Genomic DNA, 13,938 nt, shown 5'->3' on the forward strand with positions numbered 1-13,938 from the left:
AGGTAAATCTTTTCTCTCTTTAATAACATCAAAAGCACCAAAAGTTCAATCCAATCAAAATCATTTCATTCATATTACTTCAAATATCATAAGTTCAACATTGCTACCTACAATAGTGCTATACAATCTATATATTCGATAGTGTTATGGCATCTCCAATATTCATCTCAAATCCATCGGAGTCTTTCTCCATAAGCATAGTGCTAAGAGGAATACAGCTTGGGTACTTAAGCACGTACCGATGCCTACAGAACCCTCGGATATTATACCATTCCAACTTCTGGCCATCATTGATCACCATAGTTAAGTTGTCTTTGCTCCTATACATCCTTCTTAATGGGCCTCTTTTCATCACTAAAATCTTTTTCATTTGCATCAACAGCCTCAAAATCAGCAGCATCAATAGTAAGCACATTCTTGACTTGGCAGATTATGTTCTCGAGAACATATTCAACATCAACATTTTCTTGATCTCGTTGTACGGTTCATACTTAGATACTACAGCTGATGAGTTGTTCATGGCTAGCTTGAACTTTCTGGATTCGGTGCTTTCTTCCAGGTACTATGCTAACTTGAGTCGTTTCCAAAACGATACTGTTCGCATCAACAGTCAACAACTGGCTGGGGATACTACCTGGCAAAGAGTGCGATTCTTGTTCAAAAGATCTAGCCACTTCAAAAACTTCTTAAACAGATACTTTCAGTACTATTTGTTCAACTTTGGGATCTTTTTGCTAATATGTTACCCGGGAAAAATGTCTACCGTAGTTCTTGGTTTGATATCATTTCAAGTTCTTTCTGATAAACTAGGAGCAGTTCCTTCTATCTTGCTTATTACATTATTGAATATGCTTCCTTGCCACTACACGGCTCAGGTGTTGATTACTTTCTACGGTTCATCCAACTTATCCTACGACTTGCTAGCTCCTTACTTTCAGAGATTGAATATGACCAAGTACGAAAAGAAACAATGGATAAACTCTCGGAATGGAGTGTTATTTGGCTTTGGTTTGGTAAACTACCTTATGATCAACACCTTCCCACAATTTGCCATAGTGTTATACGCTCTTGCTCAGTTGAATATGGCCTATTTGGTCACAAAAATTACAGACGTACCTCCAGATCAAGCAAATAAATTAATATCCTGGACTTCATCTCAGCTCTTATGGAGCGATCAATACAAACTAGTTAGTGGCAAATTCATCGACGATCCGTTCGTCCCAATTCCTGGTTCATTTATTTTCAGTTAGACTCTATTAGACAAAAAGTTCATTTAATTGCATATATCTTGTTTCCAGTAATGAAACAATATTGAATTGTTTGAAGTAGTTGGGCAAGAATTTCACCTATATCCACTTCTGGCTCACCACCATCTCTGTACATGATGTAGTTGAATGTTTTCAATTCATCCTTTCGATTGTTCAATTGTAGCAAAGGAATATTGGTTAACTTACATTTTGTCCACCTGTGGTCACTTTCCGACTTGATGAGTTCCAGCTCTCCCTCCACAGCTATGTCATTCACAGATACCGCAAACTTCTCTTCAAAAAATTTGGATCTAATTGTAATAGTTGCTTCATCACAGATTCCTTCAAACTGCGAGCTTTCAGCTGGATCAAGTTCACGAAGTTTCTTGATGTAATTCACAATAAGAAACTTGTCGAATTCATTCTCAAAAGCAATACCCTCCAGGTGTTTTACGTAGTTAAGAACAATCTTAATAAGATGAGCAGTCAAAAGTTTCTCTATGTGTCCGATATCCAGGATCGTCTGGTCTACTGTTTTTTTCAATAATTCATCATCGTCCTCCAACGCAATTAAGAAGTTGAATAATTGTTTTTCAAAATTATAGCGCAACTGTAGCTGTTTTACCATGGGACTCAAGTTGAAGTTGGCAGAAAGAGAAGCCTGTAATCCTTCTTTCAGAGACGCCAATACGCTGGAGATCTCCGACATGAAGTTTTCTATCTTCACAAAGTACTTGTGTCTAAATACATCAATTTGCTGGAGATACGTATGAAGACGCTCTTTTCTATTTTCAGAGTGAAGTCCAAACAAGGGAATATCAACAAAGTGCTGAAACCATATATCATTCATCTTTGCTATTGAAGTAGAACTATCACTCAAAGTGTGCTCATCATGCGTAACATTGTCCAACTTTATGAATGCTATTTGTATTTCACTCTGAGAAACAATTTTGTAATGGAGAACATCCTTGGGAACTATTTTGAATGCAATGGTAGCAATGTTACCGCCTACTGTACTGGTTCCATAATTGATAAAAACCCCTTCTACTTCAGAACTTAGATAGGTTCTGAAGTCTCCGTCTTTCAGAGAATCTCCAGCATCTGTATCCTTCTTCAGAGCAGACACTTCGTCACCTCCGGGATCTTCAGCTGTCGAATTTATCAACTGAAAGGAGTATAAACTCTTAGATACAAATCCTGTCAATGCAGCTGAAGGAGCTCCATCATTCAATGTAAATGCCGTAGTGTCCAATATGTATTTTTCGAATTTGCCGTTTTCGAAGCTAATAGTGATCAGAAGATGATTTCCTTCCATTTGTGTTATTATACCAGTTGAAGTTGCATAATTATGCAATTTATGAACGAGTGAATTCGTTTGTACAGTTGCTTTATACTTCTTAAGTGACGTAGACAGCTTGACATCCGAAGTGACAAGACTAAGTTGCAATCTGCCAGTGGAAGTGCTGATGAATACTGATAAGCCTTCTGCGGTTACCCACTTCACTTGGCCCCTCAAAAATCGTGAAACAGGTGCTAAAACTTTCCCCGGAGAAGAAGAGATTGTATTGGAGTCCAAATTGTAAACTACTGCGTACACATAAGCAGAGTTGTCACTATTAACCACACTGACATAGGCACTGTAGAGCAGATCGCCGAGCTTTGTCCAATCCAGCCAGCACTGCTTTATAATGTTGAAATGGGTGTTGATCTCTAGAAGAAATTTTGGACCTAGCAGACCAGCAAGAAGCTCGTAGATGAGGATATCACCATTATCATTGATTATACTGAGCAATTGTTTCTTTTCTCCCGAGTCAAAAAAAAACTCAGAAAACTCGAAATTTTTCACTTTGATCTTTCTCAATTGCTCGGAATCTACTAGAATGTCTTCCTTTTCGATTTCTACTCCGTAATGCGCTGAAAGCTCTGCAAAGACATTCACTACTACCACATATTTGTCGATCATGCTGTTTTCTCGCCGTAAAACGACCATCTCTCCTGTATTAAAAAGAACTCCTAGGTCACAATCACGTGTGTACTCATCAATACCCGCCCAGCGATGGCTGACGATATCTGGCTCGTTGATGTTGGTAAACTGGAATGGTTCATCGCCTGTTTCTACAATGACTCTACCGAAATTTCGGATCGGCAACGTCCCGAGAACTTCCGAATGAAGTATACTGGTAACATGGTAAATGTCCCGTGGATTAAGGATGGTGACATTGTTGACTAGGTTTATTCCCTGGTGCAAAGAAGGCAATTTGGGGTCAAGAATCGTGAGCTGGGTTCCATTATTCACCGCTAGCTGACGATTTTGAGACCATTGAAGAGGAACGCTATGTGGAAAGGACACATCAACACGCTGAACCACTAAGCTCCGAATCATTGACGCGTTAGAAGCCATTGGATGAGATCTGGAATAGAAAAGGAACGGGTGTATCCTTATTTATGTTCGTATATTTTGTTTATGGTGAAATATCAAAAAATGGCGTGCATATAGTATATTGAAATGGGTGCAAAATATGGGCAGATGAGATTAGTGGAGAATATACGATTGCTGACTTAGAAGTGACCTAGGGATAACAGTGATAATAGAAGAGGGCTAGTGTGGATTAATGAATGGAGAAGACTCAACTGAAAAATTAATGAGAAATTGAGATCTTTCCAGGGTTTGCAGGACAATGCTAAATGTATACCAACTAACAAAATCGAGGACAACCATTGGTCATAAAGCCAATGACCAATGGATGGTCACCTTTTGTGAGACATATGTGACTTCTCAGGTATATTTCTCGACCAAGTGAATTTCATCATAATGAGTTTCATACATATGAACAGATTTATACACGTAGAAAGTTACATCTAATAAGAGCAAGTCAACAACCTAGATACGAAACTTAGACAGAAACACAAAACTTAGACCCACAAGGCTTGATCAGCTTCATATCATTCATAACTCTCCTACTTGAGCCAAAGTGAAAACTTATCCAAAACCAAAACACCCACGCCCTACTCTTTCCAAGTCTCATCAACTCTCATATAATTCAAGAAATTCACGTGACCAAATTGTCTATATCAATCCATATACATTTCAATTTAGGCTGCTATCATCTTATTCTCTACAGCATCAATGGAAACTTCGATATGTTCGCCAGAAAACCGATATAGTCACCCCTACAAGCCGTATGACATTCAGATACAACTTATGGATGCCATTTACGACACCATCGACAACGGTTACAAAATCGGACTCTTTGAGAGTCCTACTGGGACAGGCAAAACCTTATCTATTATTTGCTCTACCATGACGTGGCTCCGCGATTACAAGCGGGAGAATGTATTTCAACCTATGGCTGGTTTAGATGGAAGTGATACAGATGATCTGGATTCAGACGATGAGCCAGAGTGGGTCAAGAAAGCATATAGAGATACGATAGTTCTGAGATCAGAGAACAAGATGGTAGATTACGAAATGTACCTTGAAAAGATCCAGAACGAGTACGAGAACAACATACAAACTGCTGGAAGTATTAAAAGCAGCCGACCACCTAAGAAAAAGAGGTCTACTGCAAAGAAACAAGAGCTCCACGATGAAGACTTCTTGCCCGAAGACTACTATAGTGATTCCGAAGTTAAGCCGAATGCTGATAAGCTCACAGTTCTTGAGTCTGAAATTTCGCAATTGTTAGACAAAGTGAATGGAAGGACGGATGAGATTGAGATGACTAACGATTGCCCTGTAAATATATACTTTTCCTCGAGAACTCATTCGCAACTTAACCAATTTGCTCATCAATTGGCATTAACTAAATTTCAATCATCGTTTAAAGGAGTAGAAGAAAGAACAAAGTACTTGCCTATTGGTTCTAGAAAGCAACTTTGTATCAACGAAAAAGTCAAGAGCTTCTCGAAAAACGATCTGAACATAAATGATGTCTGTGTAGACCTCCAGAAATCCAAGGAAGGATGCCAATTTCTTCCCAAGGACTACCTAAATTCGTCTTTAACGAAAAAGCTTTCGGATCTCAGTTTGTCTAAGATCCATGACATTGAAGAAATCGCAGACTTAGGTTCAAATATGAAGGTATGTCCCTACTATCTGGTCAGAAAGGGAGTGGAAATGACAGAGATAATATCGTTGCCGTACCAGATTCTACTTCTGGAGTCTACGAGAGCCATTCTCAACTTGCAAATCGAAGATTCCATAGTTGTAATCGATGAAGCACACAACTTGATGGATACAATCACGTCGATGCACTCAGTATGTATCACTATTGGCGAAATGAATAGCATTATCAAAGCTCTTAAATTCTACCTCGGCAGGTTTCTTAAGAAGTTGAACAGTGGGAACAGAATTCACTTGATGAAGCTCATCAAACTCTGCCAGTTGGTGATTTCATTTATTCAGAAACTGGAGAAATGCAACAATATCAAGGTTGGAAACGAAATCAATACAAGCGATATCTACCAGAACTCCACAGGAGATATGTTGAATATCCACATCTTGGAAGCGTTCCTTGCGAAATCAAAAATAGCATACAAGATTGAATCGTACATGGAAAAGGTTGCTGAAAATGAAAACGAACAAGCGAAAACTAGTAGCTCTAATCCGCTTTTATACAAAATTGTTCAATTCTTGAAGTGTTTGGTCAACCCTTCCAAGGAAGGGAAGTTCTTCTGGGACTCAACCAACGGCATTACATCCATCAAATACATGCTTTTGGACCCTAGTTCTGTGTTCAAGGATATAGTTTCCAAGGCCCGCTGCGTGATACTATGTGGGGGTACTATGGAACCAATGTCAGAATTCAAGAACTTCTTGTTTCCATATGTTGAAGACAAGAAAATCAAATCCTTCAGTTGTAATCATATTATACCACCTGACAATTTGAAAGTGTATCCTGTATCTTCTCAAAACAATGTTACTTTAGAATTCCTGTTTGACAATAGAAACAACCCGTTGATGATCGAGGCTCTCGGAGCTTCGATCGTTCGTATCTGCCAACTGGTACCGGATGGAGTTGTGGTTTTCTTTCCAAGTTACAAGTATATGAATCACATATTGTCGATTTGGAAGTCTACAGATGTATTGACTCAGATAGAGTCACAGAAGAAACTCTTTGAAGAGCCTACAAGTGCATCACAAGTCCAGACAATTCTAGCAGACTATGCGAACACAATTAAAGAAGAGAAAAAGGGTGCAATTCTATTCTCAGTTGTGGGGGGAAAGATGTCAGAAGGGATCAATTTTGCAGATGAACTAGGAAGAGCAGTAGTGATGGTGGGGTTACCATATCCAAACGCTTATTCTGGAGAAATTATCGCCAAGAGGAAATTTATAGAATCAGAAGCAATTGCAAGAGGCTGCTCCATGCTGGAAGCACAGAGAAACTCACAAAGCTATTATGAAAACTTGTGTATGAGGGCAGTGAACCAAAGTATAGGAAGAAGCATTAGACATATCAACGATTACTCAATCATATATCTCGTTGATTGTCGATATCAGTCGTCTAGGATTCAGAATAAACTCAGTTCCTGGGTTAGGAAAAGAATAGAAACAAGGAACTATAACATGGATCAGATCATGGAAGAGACAAGAGACTTCTTCATGTGCAAAACCATTGCGAGACTTGCCTGATTGTATGCGTCTATTTAAGTAAGTTATATATGAATGATGTATGAATGATGACAGGGCAAGTTATAGAGGGTATGCTACATCACTTCTTAGCACCCATTTCACCCCAGACTTCACCAACTCAGCTTCGTGTAGAAGACAGTCGTCTCCATGTTTATGTAATAGCGCCATCCCCTTACCAGGATGGATATTAAGTGACTCCGTGCCACCCATTTCAGAATGGAAGATGGTGCCACCCCCTTTAAACTCTTCGTCTCCTGTCAAGTAGATCAACAAAGTCCATTTGGTCTTCCCTTTGGATGTCCCTTTGTCGTTCAAAGGACATACGACAGATTCGTCGTAATGCGGATTGAAATGGTGTCCACTTCGGTAACGATATATCCTTAATTGTGGATTCAAACCACAAGCAGCAGAGAAATTGTCCTTGATCTTGTCTATCTCTTCATCTTCATATTCAGTTTGCTGAAGAAGCAAGCTTCTAAGATAGTTCCAGAGAATCTCGGCGGATTTGAAGTCTGTCAAGGAGCACCTATCGTTGAAACGCACAGCATACTCCTTACTCTTGATAATAGGGGTTGTTTCCAAAGTGAGCTGCTTCTCGAAAGAGCGTATCAACTCATTGCAAAGATCGCTTGCAAAGAATTTCTCTATGACAACTATTTGATCTTCTATAAGGGTTTCTGGTTGCGGTTTGAAGAACAGCTTGTTCAAATTCACTGACAAGTTGATGAATCCATCCGGAAACTTGTATACAGCATCCAGCCTGGCTCTGGACTTCTTCGGAGGCATCGATTAAGATCCTGATCGTGAATATTTTCAAACTTCAGTGATTCCACTTCATTTTGATAGTTGTTATCCCCGAAATAGATGCGCAATATTTTATATGTACTATGTACAAATAAACCTAACTACTACGGCTGCGAATTTCTTGTTAGTTTAACTTTTACTAATGCTATCTATGTATATATATGTATATATAAAGGTTTACAACAGCGACTCCAAATTGACAAGTAAGCTGTATGTTTCTCTAGGCATCTTATACTGGACCATGCCGGCGTAGATCATGCAATTTTTGGCTTGCTTCTTCAAGCTGGCCAACTCTTCCCTCTCGTTTCCAAGAGCTTGGTACCTCTTAGTCAAAATCGCGTAGTTAGCTTGTGAGATACTGGCCATAATCATGATCAATAACGATGGAATCACCTTGATCAAGTTGTCGTCCAAATGGTTATTCTGTATTAACTCACTAGCCTTTCTGATTATGATCAAGTCGTCGTCCTGGCCAAATGGAATCAAAGCAAGCTTCTTGATTTCTATCAACACTTGCTGGAAATCCTTCTTGATGAACAAACCTCTGATGTCTATTATATGCAACAACAAGTCACAGCTTTCTTTTCTTTGTGGGTCTATCTGCTCCAAAATGAAGCTGTTCGTGTCAAAAATCTTTATAATATGACGAGCAAAGAGGATTACGTTGTTATCAATGGTGTCGTCGGCTCTTTTACTTTCTACAACTCCTCCAGCTTGAACTTCGTAGTTGCCGTATTGTATGATAGGTTTGTCTAATTCCGTAGATGACAAAATTTCAGCGAGAAGCTTGTTGATCAACGAGACAACTGTATCAAACTCTTGACACAATTGATACAACAATAAGGCATCGAATATTCTGCCTTCATCTTCACATTTTATGGCACTTAACTCTATGATTTGCAGGTAGAATTCCTTAAGATCTTCCAATTTTATTAATGATCTCTGTCTTTCCAACACTCCAGGAATCTTGGTACCGTTCTGCTGGTTGATATCTCCAAGCAACATGACAAACTCACGAGAAATCAAAATCAACTCTCTCAATGCTTCGTGACACTTGGCGATTTCCTCCTTCGAGTTTCCTCCTTTAGACATCGCTATCAATATCAAGTACTGACAGGCAACCTTTGGATCGCTAATCTTGAAACTTCTTGTGTACGAACCCAATAGTCTGCTGAAGTTGATTTCGTAGTCATTAGAGCGGACAATCAAGAGATCGTCCTTGTTATTATAACTTGCAACTTTAAGCAAGCCATAGTAGTTCAAACCTATAGCCAAATGAACGGCATCACATTCGTTGATGAAGTCGTATGTGTACTGAACTGCCAACTCGTACAAACCAACCAACATCAACGTCTTAAGATACAACGGGTTGTTAGATGAAGTGTTGAAGTTCTTTGGACCAAGAGAGATGATTCTGTTCTGCAAATTGACCAAGCTGTAGTTCTCGAAAATCAAATTTGATTCATTGTTCAATTGATGCTCATTGATGATCGACAAATGGAACCACAACCAGTCTTCTATACTCAAGTTTATCTCCTGAGGTAACGATTTCTTGCTCAAATCACACTTACCAACTATCTTGTAGACTGAATATTTATAGGGATCAAAGTTGATGTTGTTGGAGCTATCCACATCATTGATTATGAACTGGAACTGTTGATTGAATTCAGAATGCAATTTTTCGTTCAACCCACTGGGAAGAACATGGTCTTCACTAGAGACATACTTGTTGAGATATATGGGGAAGTTCATATCGAACTTGTTGAACAAGTCCTGGTTCTTTGTAACGAGTTCCAAAGCTGTTTCGTAGAGACCACTTCTGAGTAAATAAAAGATGAGAGCCCAGATCGGAGTTCCATTTACACACAAAGTTTTACTCAAGAGGTCGGAGTCATTCTTCAAAATCACTCTGTTGATGAAATACGAGATTTTGTTCAAGTTGGTAGGAGGAAGATACTCTGGCTCCTTCTTACTGTCCTTCAAGTATAGTTCTTCCATGTATTTGAAGAACTCAGACTCCAACTGGTTCTTACTGTTGTTGATGACAGCTCTGCTCAACTTCAGAGGCGACAAGTTGTAGAACTTCTGTTCTTGACTGGTTTTAGTGAATTTCTCATTGGTTAAGTCGATCAAGTTCTTCCACACGTCTGCTATTTGTCTGGATTTCAAGTCGTTCTGGAGCTTGTTTAACTCAGAAAAGTTCAACGACAACGGCAAATTCCTGTTCTCCAATCTTGCTTCGTTCAACTGGTATATGATCTTAGCGTGGTTCTCAAATTTTTCGCGAGGCAACTGTTTCAAAGTTGAGACATTGGAACCGTTGGCAGTCTTCAAAGGCGTTAAGATATTATATGCTCCTGGAACAGACTTGTTCCAGGTGATGGATTTTTTCAACGCTTCTTGAGAGTTCTCACCACTGGATTTCAAGCCAATAGATTTACGGAGCTCATCTCTTCTAACTTTCCAATCGATGGAAATGTTGGAACTGATGAAGTTGTCAAAGTCCTTGGAAGCCAAGTTCAACAGCTGCTCTATAGTGTTCAAAATGTTCTCATCCTTTTTCGCATTGAGATAATTTTCGATATTTGAATACGAAGACGATGCACCCACAGAAACTCCGCCAGCTCCAGAATTCACAGAAATAACAGAAGACCCAGAAGTTGTCGTAGATGCTGGCAAGTTAATATTGTTCAACTCCAGCTCGATTTCTTCAGCACTGATACCGCTGGACGCCAATAAATAATGTGCTTTCGTGAAGTTCACATCCTTCTTGCCGGAATCTTCGAGTTTACGCAACTTTTCTGATTTTCTCTGCAATTCTCGAAGAGTTAAATGAACAGAACCCAACTGATGGTTATCCGACTTGGGCAAATTATGCGCTGATTCTAACAAATCTTTCAACAACTTGGACGAATTCGACGAGTTAACTGCTGTTGGAAGTGTTCCCCCCATACTTGTGCCACTTTTGTCGGAAACTGTGCCAAAACCTGAGAGTTTACCACTGGAAGCTCCAGAAGATGATCCTAAAGTGCTTTGGTTCTGTGTAGCAGAGGCTCCTGTTCCGGAGCCAAAAGTACCGCCAAACGGTCCAGAATTGGCAGAAGTACGTGTTGGTTGTCCAAACAACGACATTCTTTATGCAATTGGCTGTTAAGTTGTGCTTGAAAGAGAAAGAAACCAACCTTATAGTCGCGGAAAATATCTATGTTTATTTCAGAAAACCTTGGATCTGAAAAATAGAAGCCATTACCCGGATATCGAGAAAATCATGTGACCGATTTTTCTTTCTCAGCCATCGACTATAAAGTGACAAAAAATTCAGATTTTTATTGGTCGTTTCTCTTTTCTTCATTAACTTTGTCCAAAAGTAATCCATCACTTAGACAGTGCATTGTAATGGACTCTAAGAGGCTGCCCAGGGCACCCTACCAGTTTTTGGTAGGTCTGTCCTCTCGAGTGCAGTTTCTGGGGTCGACTCTATCATTTTAAAATGCGATGTGTTGATGGAAAGAGCGATTTGAATCTTTAAGAACCTGTCTGGAAGTTATGATGAAAGAGAGGTGTCAGATGATCCATATATTTGTAGAGTAGATGTTGATATTTAAGGCATTTATTTCCTTGTCGTAGAACGGTCTCATGAATTGTACTCTTTCGTTTTCTTCAGCGTAGAAGCTACTTACGTTGTAATATTCTACGACTATTGATTACGTGTTAGTATTGATGTTGTATTGGTGTTAAATTTTACACTTTAGACTACCATATCATGTCTTACATATGCTTATTTTGGTATTATGCATTTGATAGAGTTATTCGAACTATAGTAGTATAGACTCTATAAGACAGTCAGCCTGGCCCGGCAAACGCTATGAACAGAATTGAAAATTAATGACTCTATTAAAACGAGTAGGAAATTATGAAGTAGACTTTTGAAATATAAAAGCAATCCAAATGCAATTGTAGAAACCGAACATGCTTACAAGTCGGTCAAGCAGACGTCTGGGAACTCGACTTCTTCGTTGTTGTGGAGACCTCCAGCGAAGTATTCTCTGCAAGACCAGCTCTTGATGGGGAAGAACCAGTAGGCAAGAGCCCAGATCAAGTAGACAGCAATGACGGCAGAGACATAGTTCATGGTGTTGGCTGTAACAGGCATAAACGATGGGAATGAGAAGAAGATACAGGCAAAGATGGACCAGGCGATGGTCACGTAGTTACAGAACATACCGAACTTGCCCAACCAGAAAGGTCCGTGCTTGATGTTGTCTCTACCTCTGTACAACAAGGAGATTGTAGGCACCAAGTAACTCAACAACAAGAATGTGATACAACCAACGACCATGGAGTTGAAGGCAGCATCACTGGCAAGATAAAGCAAACCTAAGAGACCTACAAGGAAAGAAGAGAACAAGTGGGCATTCAAAGGAACTCCCAACTTGGGGTCGACGATAGCCAAGTACTTGGAGAAAGGCAAACCGTTGTCTCTAGCAAAAGACCAACACAAACGGGTTTGCCAAGTGTGACAAGAAATGGTACAGCCACAAGCAGTAGCAAAGACCAAGGCACCAAGAGTTAAAGCACCAGCTTTGTTGCCCAAGGCCTGGTAATAGATATCCAAGATAGGCAAGCCGGTACTGTTGTCGAAGATATCTTGCAAGTTTCTGATGCAGAAGAACATGGCAATCGAGTATGTGAAAGCTGTGACAAAACCAATCGTGACAGTGGAAAGAATAGCCTTGGGGATATCTGTTCTAGGCTTTGTGGTTTCTTCAGCCAAATGACAGGCCGAGTCCAAACAAGAAAAGGACCAGTTAGGGTTGATCAAACCAACAATGAAGGCAATACCAGCAGACGACCAGCCAGTGTTGTTGTCGAACTTGGTGAAAACAAAGCTGGCATCTTGGTAGTTACCTCTGGAGCAAACCAAGACAGTGATGGTGATAGTTATATAAGAAACAATGGAAACGTACAAAACACCGTTACCCAAGTATGGCAACCACTTCCCGTAGCAGTTGAAGATTACTAAGAAGGCGTTGATCAACTGGTAAATGACAAACAATTGCCATTTATGGACAACATGATCTGGATGAGCCAATACCCAGAAAGCCATCAACTCCTGAGCGATACTGAGAGCCATAGAGGCAGAGGTGAAAAGAGAACCAGCCCAAGCCAAAGAACCACAAAGGTAAGCTAAGAAACTGGAGTATTTCTTGGGAGCCAACACTCTGGACCACACGTACTGGCCACCAGCAGATGGAATAGCAGAAGACAACTCGGACAAGGTGATACCAATACAGTAGGAGATAACAACAACAATAAGAATACCGTAGATAATCATAAGTGGACCACCCGACTGAATACCAGTGATCAAAGAAGCGGAGATACCGAGCCACGAGTTGGTCAAACCAAAACCAATACAGATGACAGAATAGGTGGAGAAAGTTCTCTTCAACGAACCACCCTGGTGGGTGATGGAGATGGTTTCTTGAACATCGTTAGCCAGAAACTCCTTGAGATTTGCATCGTCTGTCTTGGAGTTGTTGAAAAAGTCTGTCGAGACTTCAGCAGCCTTTTCATTTAAACTGTAGTCTGACATTTTATTCTCGGGATAGGTTATACGAAATAGGTATAGCAAACCGTGAAAACGAGAGTCCAGTGAAAAAAGTGAAAAATTCCTGAGTGAAAAATTCAAATCCTTGCCAAAACTTGCTAGGGAAAAAATCGACCAGAGTGGAAAAGAAAATGCAGACGTCGCCCGTTTTAAGTTATCCACTAGCTACAAACCAGATCTCTAGATCGATGAGTTTTAGAGGTTTATTTTTTTAGAGTAGAATTTTTCGCTACTGGGACAAGAAATTTTTCAGTGAGGATATTTCTGATTAAATTCGTATTTATCGTGTGGGTTCATTCGGCGAACACGATAATGTACTGGAATCAGACCATGGGGATTGCATGTGAAAAAATCCACTTCTCGTGTGACACAGAGCCGTGGTAATATGAGCTAAAGTAAGAACCAGTTGTATGAAGGGTAATAATAAAAGGGATTCGCCGTGAAATAATGGCACAAAACGCAAGCTAATACCAAAATGATTAAAAAGTTTTGCACGGTGATTGCACAAATTGACTGTTGAGAAAATATGCACAAAATACAGCATTAGCAGTCTGGTACAGAAGAGAAGTACAGGACGTTGTGTTTGTTATCGTTAGCAGTGACGCTAGATATCATTGGTCGAACTATTTGTTGTTGGGGCAACG

General features: G+C 39.9%; 6 protein-coding genes across 6 annotated transcripts; 2 read left to right on the plus strand and 4 right to left on the minus strand. All coding sequences in view use genetic code 12, as the record gives it.

The window, feature by feature from the left end:
* Window positions 1-146: 146 nt before the first annotated feature.
* Window positions 147-1,282, plus strand: PICST_66779 (predicted protein; the record flags this gene model as incomplete). Its single annotated transcript, XM_001382241.1, has 2 exons — window positions 147-405; window positions 430-1,282. 2 exons carry the CDS (start codon window positions 147-149, stop codon window positions 1,248-1,250), a joined length of 1,080 nt encoding a protein of 359 aa, XP_001382278.2. The 3' UTR covers window positions 1,251-1,282.
* On the minus strand, window positions 1,270-3,649 carry PICST_87725 (predicted protein; the record flags this gene model as incomplete). The annotated part of the gene is made up of 3 exons (XM_001382770.1): window positions 1,270-2,294; window positions 2,382-2,633; window positions 2,685-3,649. The coding sequence occupies 3 exons, from the start codon at window positions 3,646-3,648 to the stop codon at window positions 1,270-1,272; spliced, it is 2,241 nt and encodes a 746-aa protein (XP_001382807.2).
* A 725-nt stretch (window positions 3,650-4,374) lies between these two features.
* CHL1 (YPL008W (CHL1)-like protein) lies at window positions 4,375-6,882 on the plus strand (the record flags this gene model as incomplete). The annotated part of the gene is made up of 1 exon (XM_001382242.1): window positions 4,375-6,882. One exon carries the CDS (start codon window positions 4,375-4,377, stop codon window positions 6,880-6,882), a length of 2,508 nt encoding a protein of 835 aa, XP_001382279.2.
* A 60-nt stretch (window positions 6,883-6,942) lies between these two features.
* PICST_54622 (predicted protein) lies at window positions 6,943-7,668 on the minus strand (the record flags this gene model as incomplete). The annotated part of the gene is made up of 1 exon (XM_001382771.1): window positions 6,943-7,668. One exon carries the CDS (start codon window positions 7,666-7,668, stop codon window positions 6,943-6,945), a length of 726 nt encoding a protein of 241 aa, XP_001382808.2.
* Window positions 7,669-7,813: 145 nt separating this feature from the next.
* On the minus strand, window positions 7,814-10,832 carry PICST_76301 (predicted protein). The gene has a single exon (XM_001382772.1). It carries the CDS (start codon window positions 10,816-10,818, stop codon window positions 7,864-7,866), a length of 2,955 nt encoding a protein of 984 aa, XP_001382809.2. The 5' UTR covers window positions 10,819-10,832; the 3' UTR covers window positions 7,814-7,863.
* Window positions 10,833-11,659: 827 nt separating this feature from the next.
* PICST_41155 (predicted protein) lies at window positions 11,660-13,279 on the minus strand (the record flags this gene model as incomplete). Its single annotated transcript, XM_001382773.1, has 1 exon — window positions 11,660-13,279. One exon carries the CDS (start codon window positions 13,277-13,279, stop codon window positions 11,660-11,662), a length of 1,620 nt encoding a protein of 539 aa, XP_001382810.2.
* Between the last annotated feature and the right edge of the window lie 659 nt (window positions 13,280-13,938).

The sequence above is a fragment of the Scheffersomyces stipitis genome, chromosome 2 (genome assembly GCF_000209165.1).
Source record: "Scheffersomyces stipitis CBS 6054 chromosome 2, complete sequence".
NCBI classification, from domain to species: domain Eukaryota; kingdom Fungi; phylum Ascomycota; class Pichiomycetes; order Serinales; family Debaryomycetaceae; genus Scheffersomyces; species Scheffersomyces stipitis.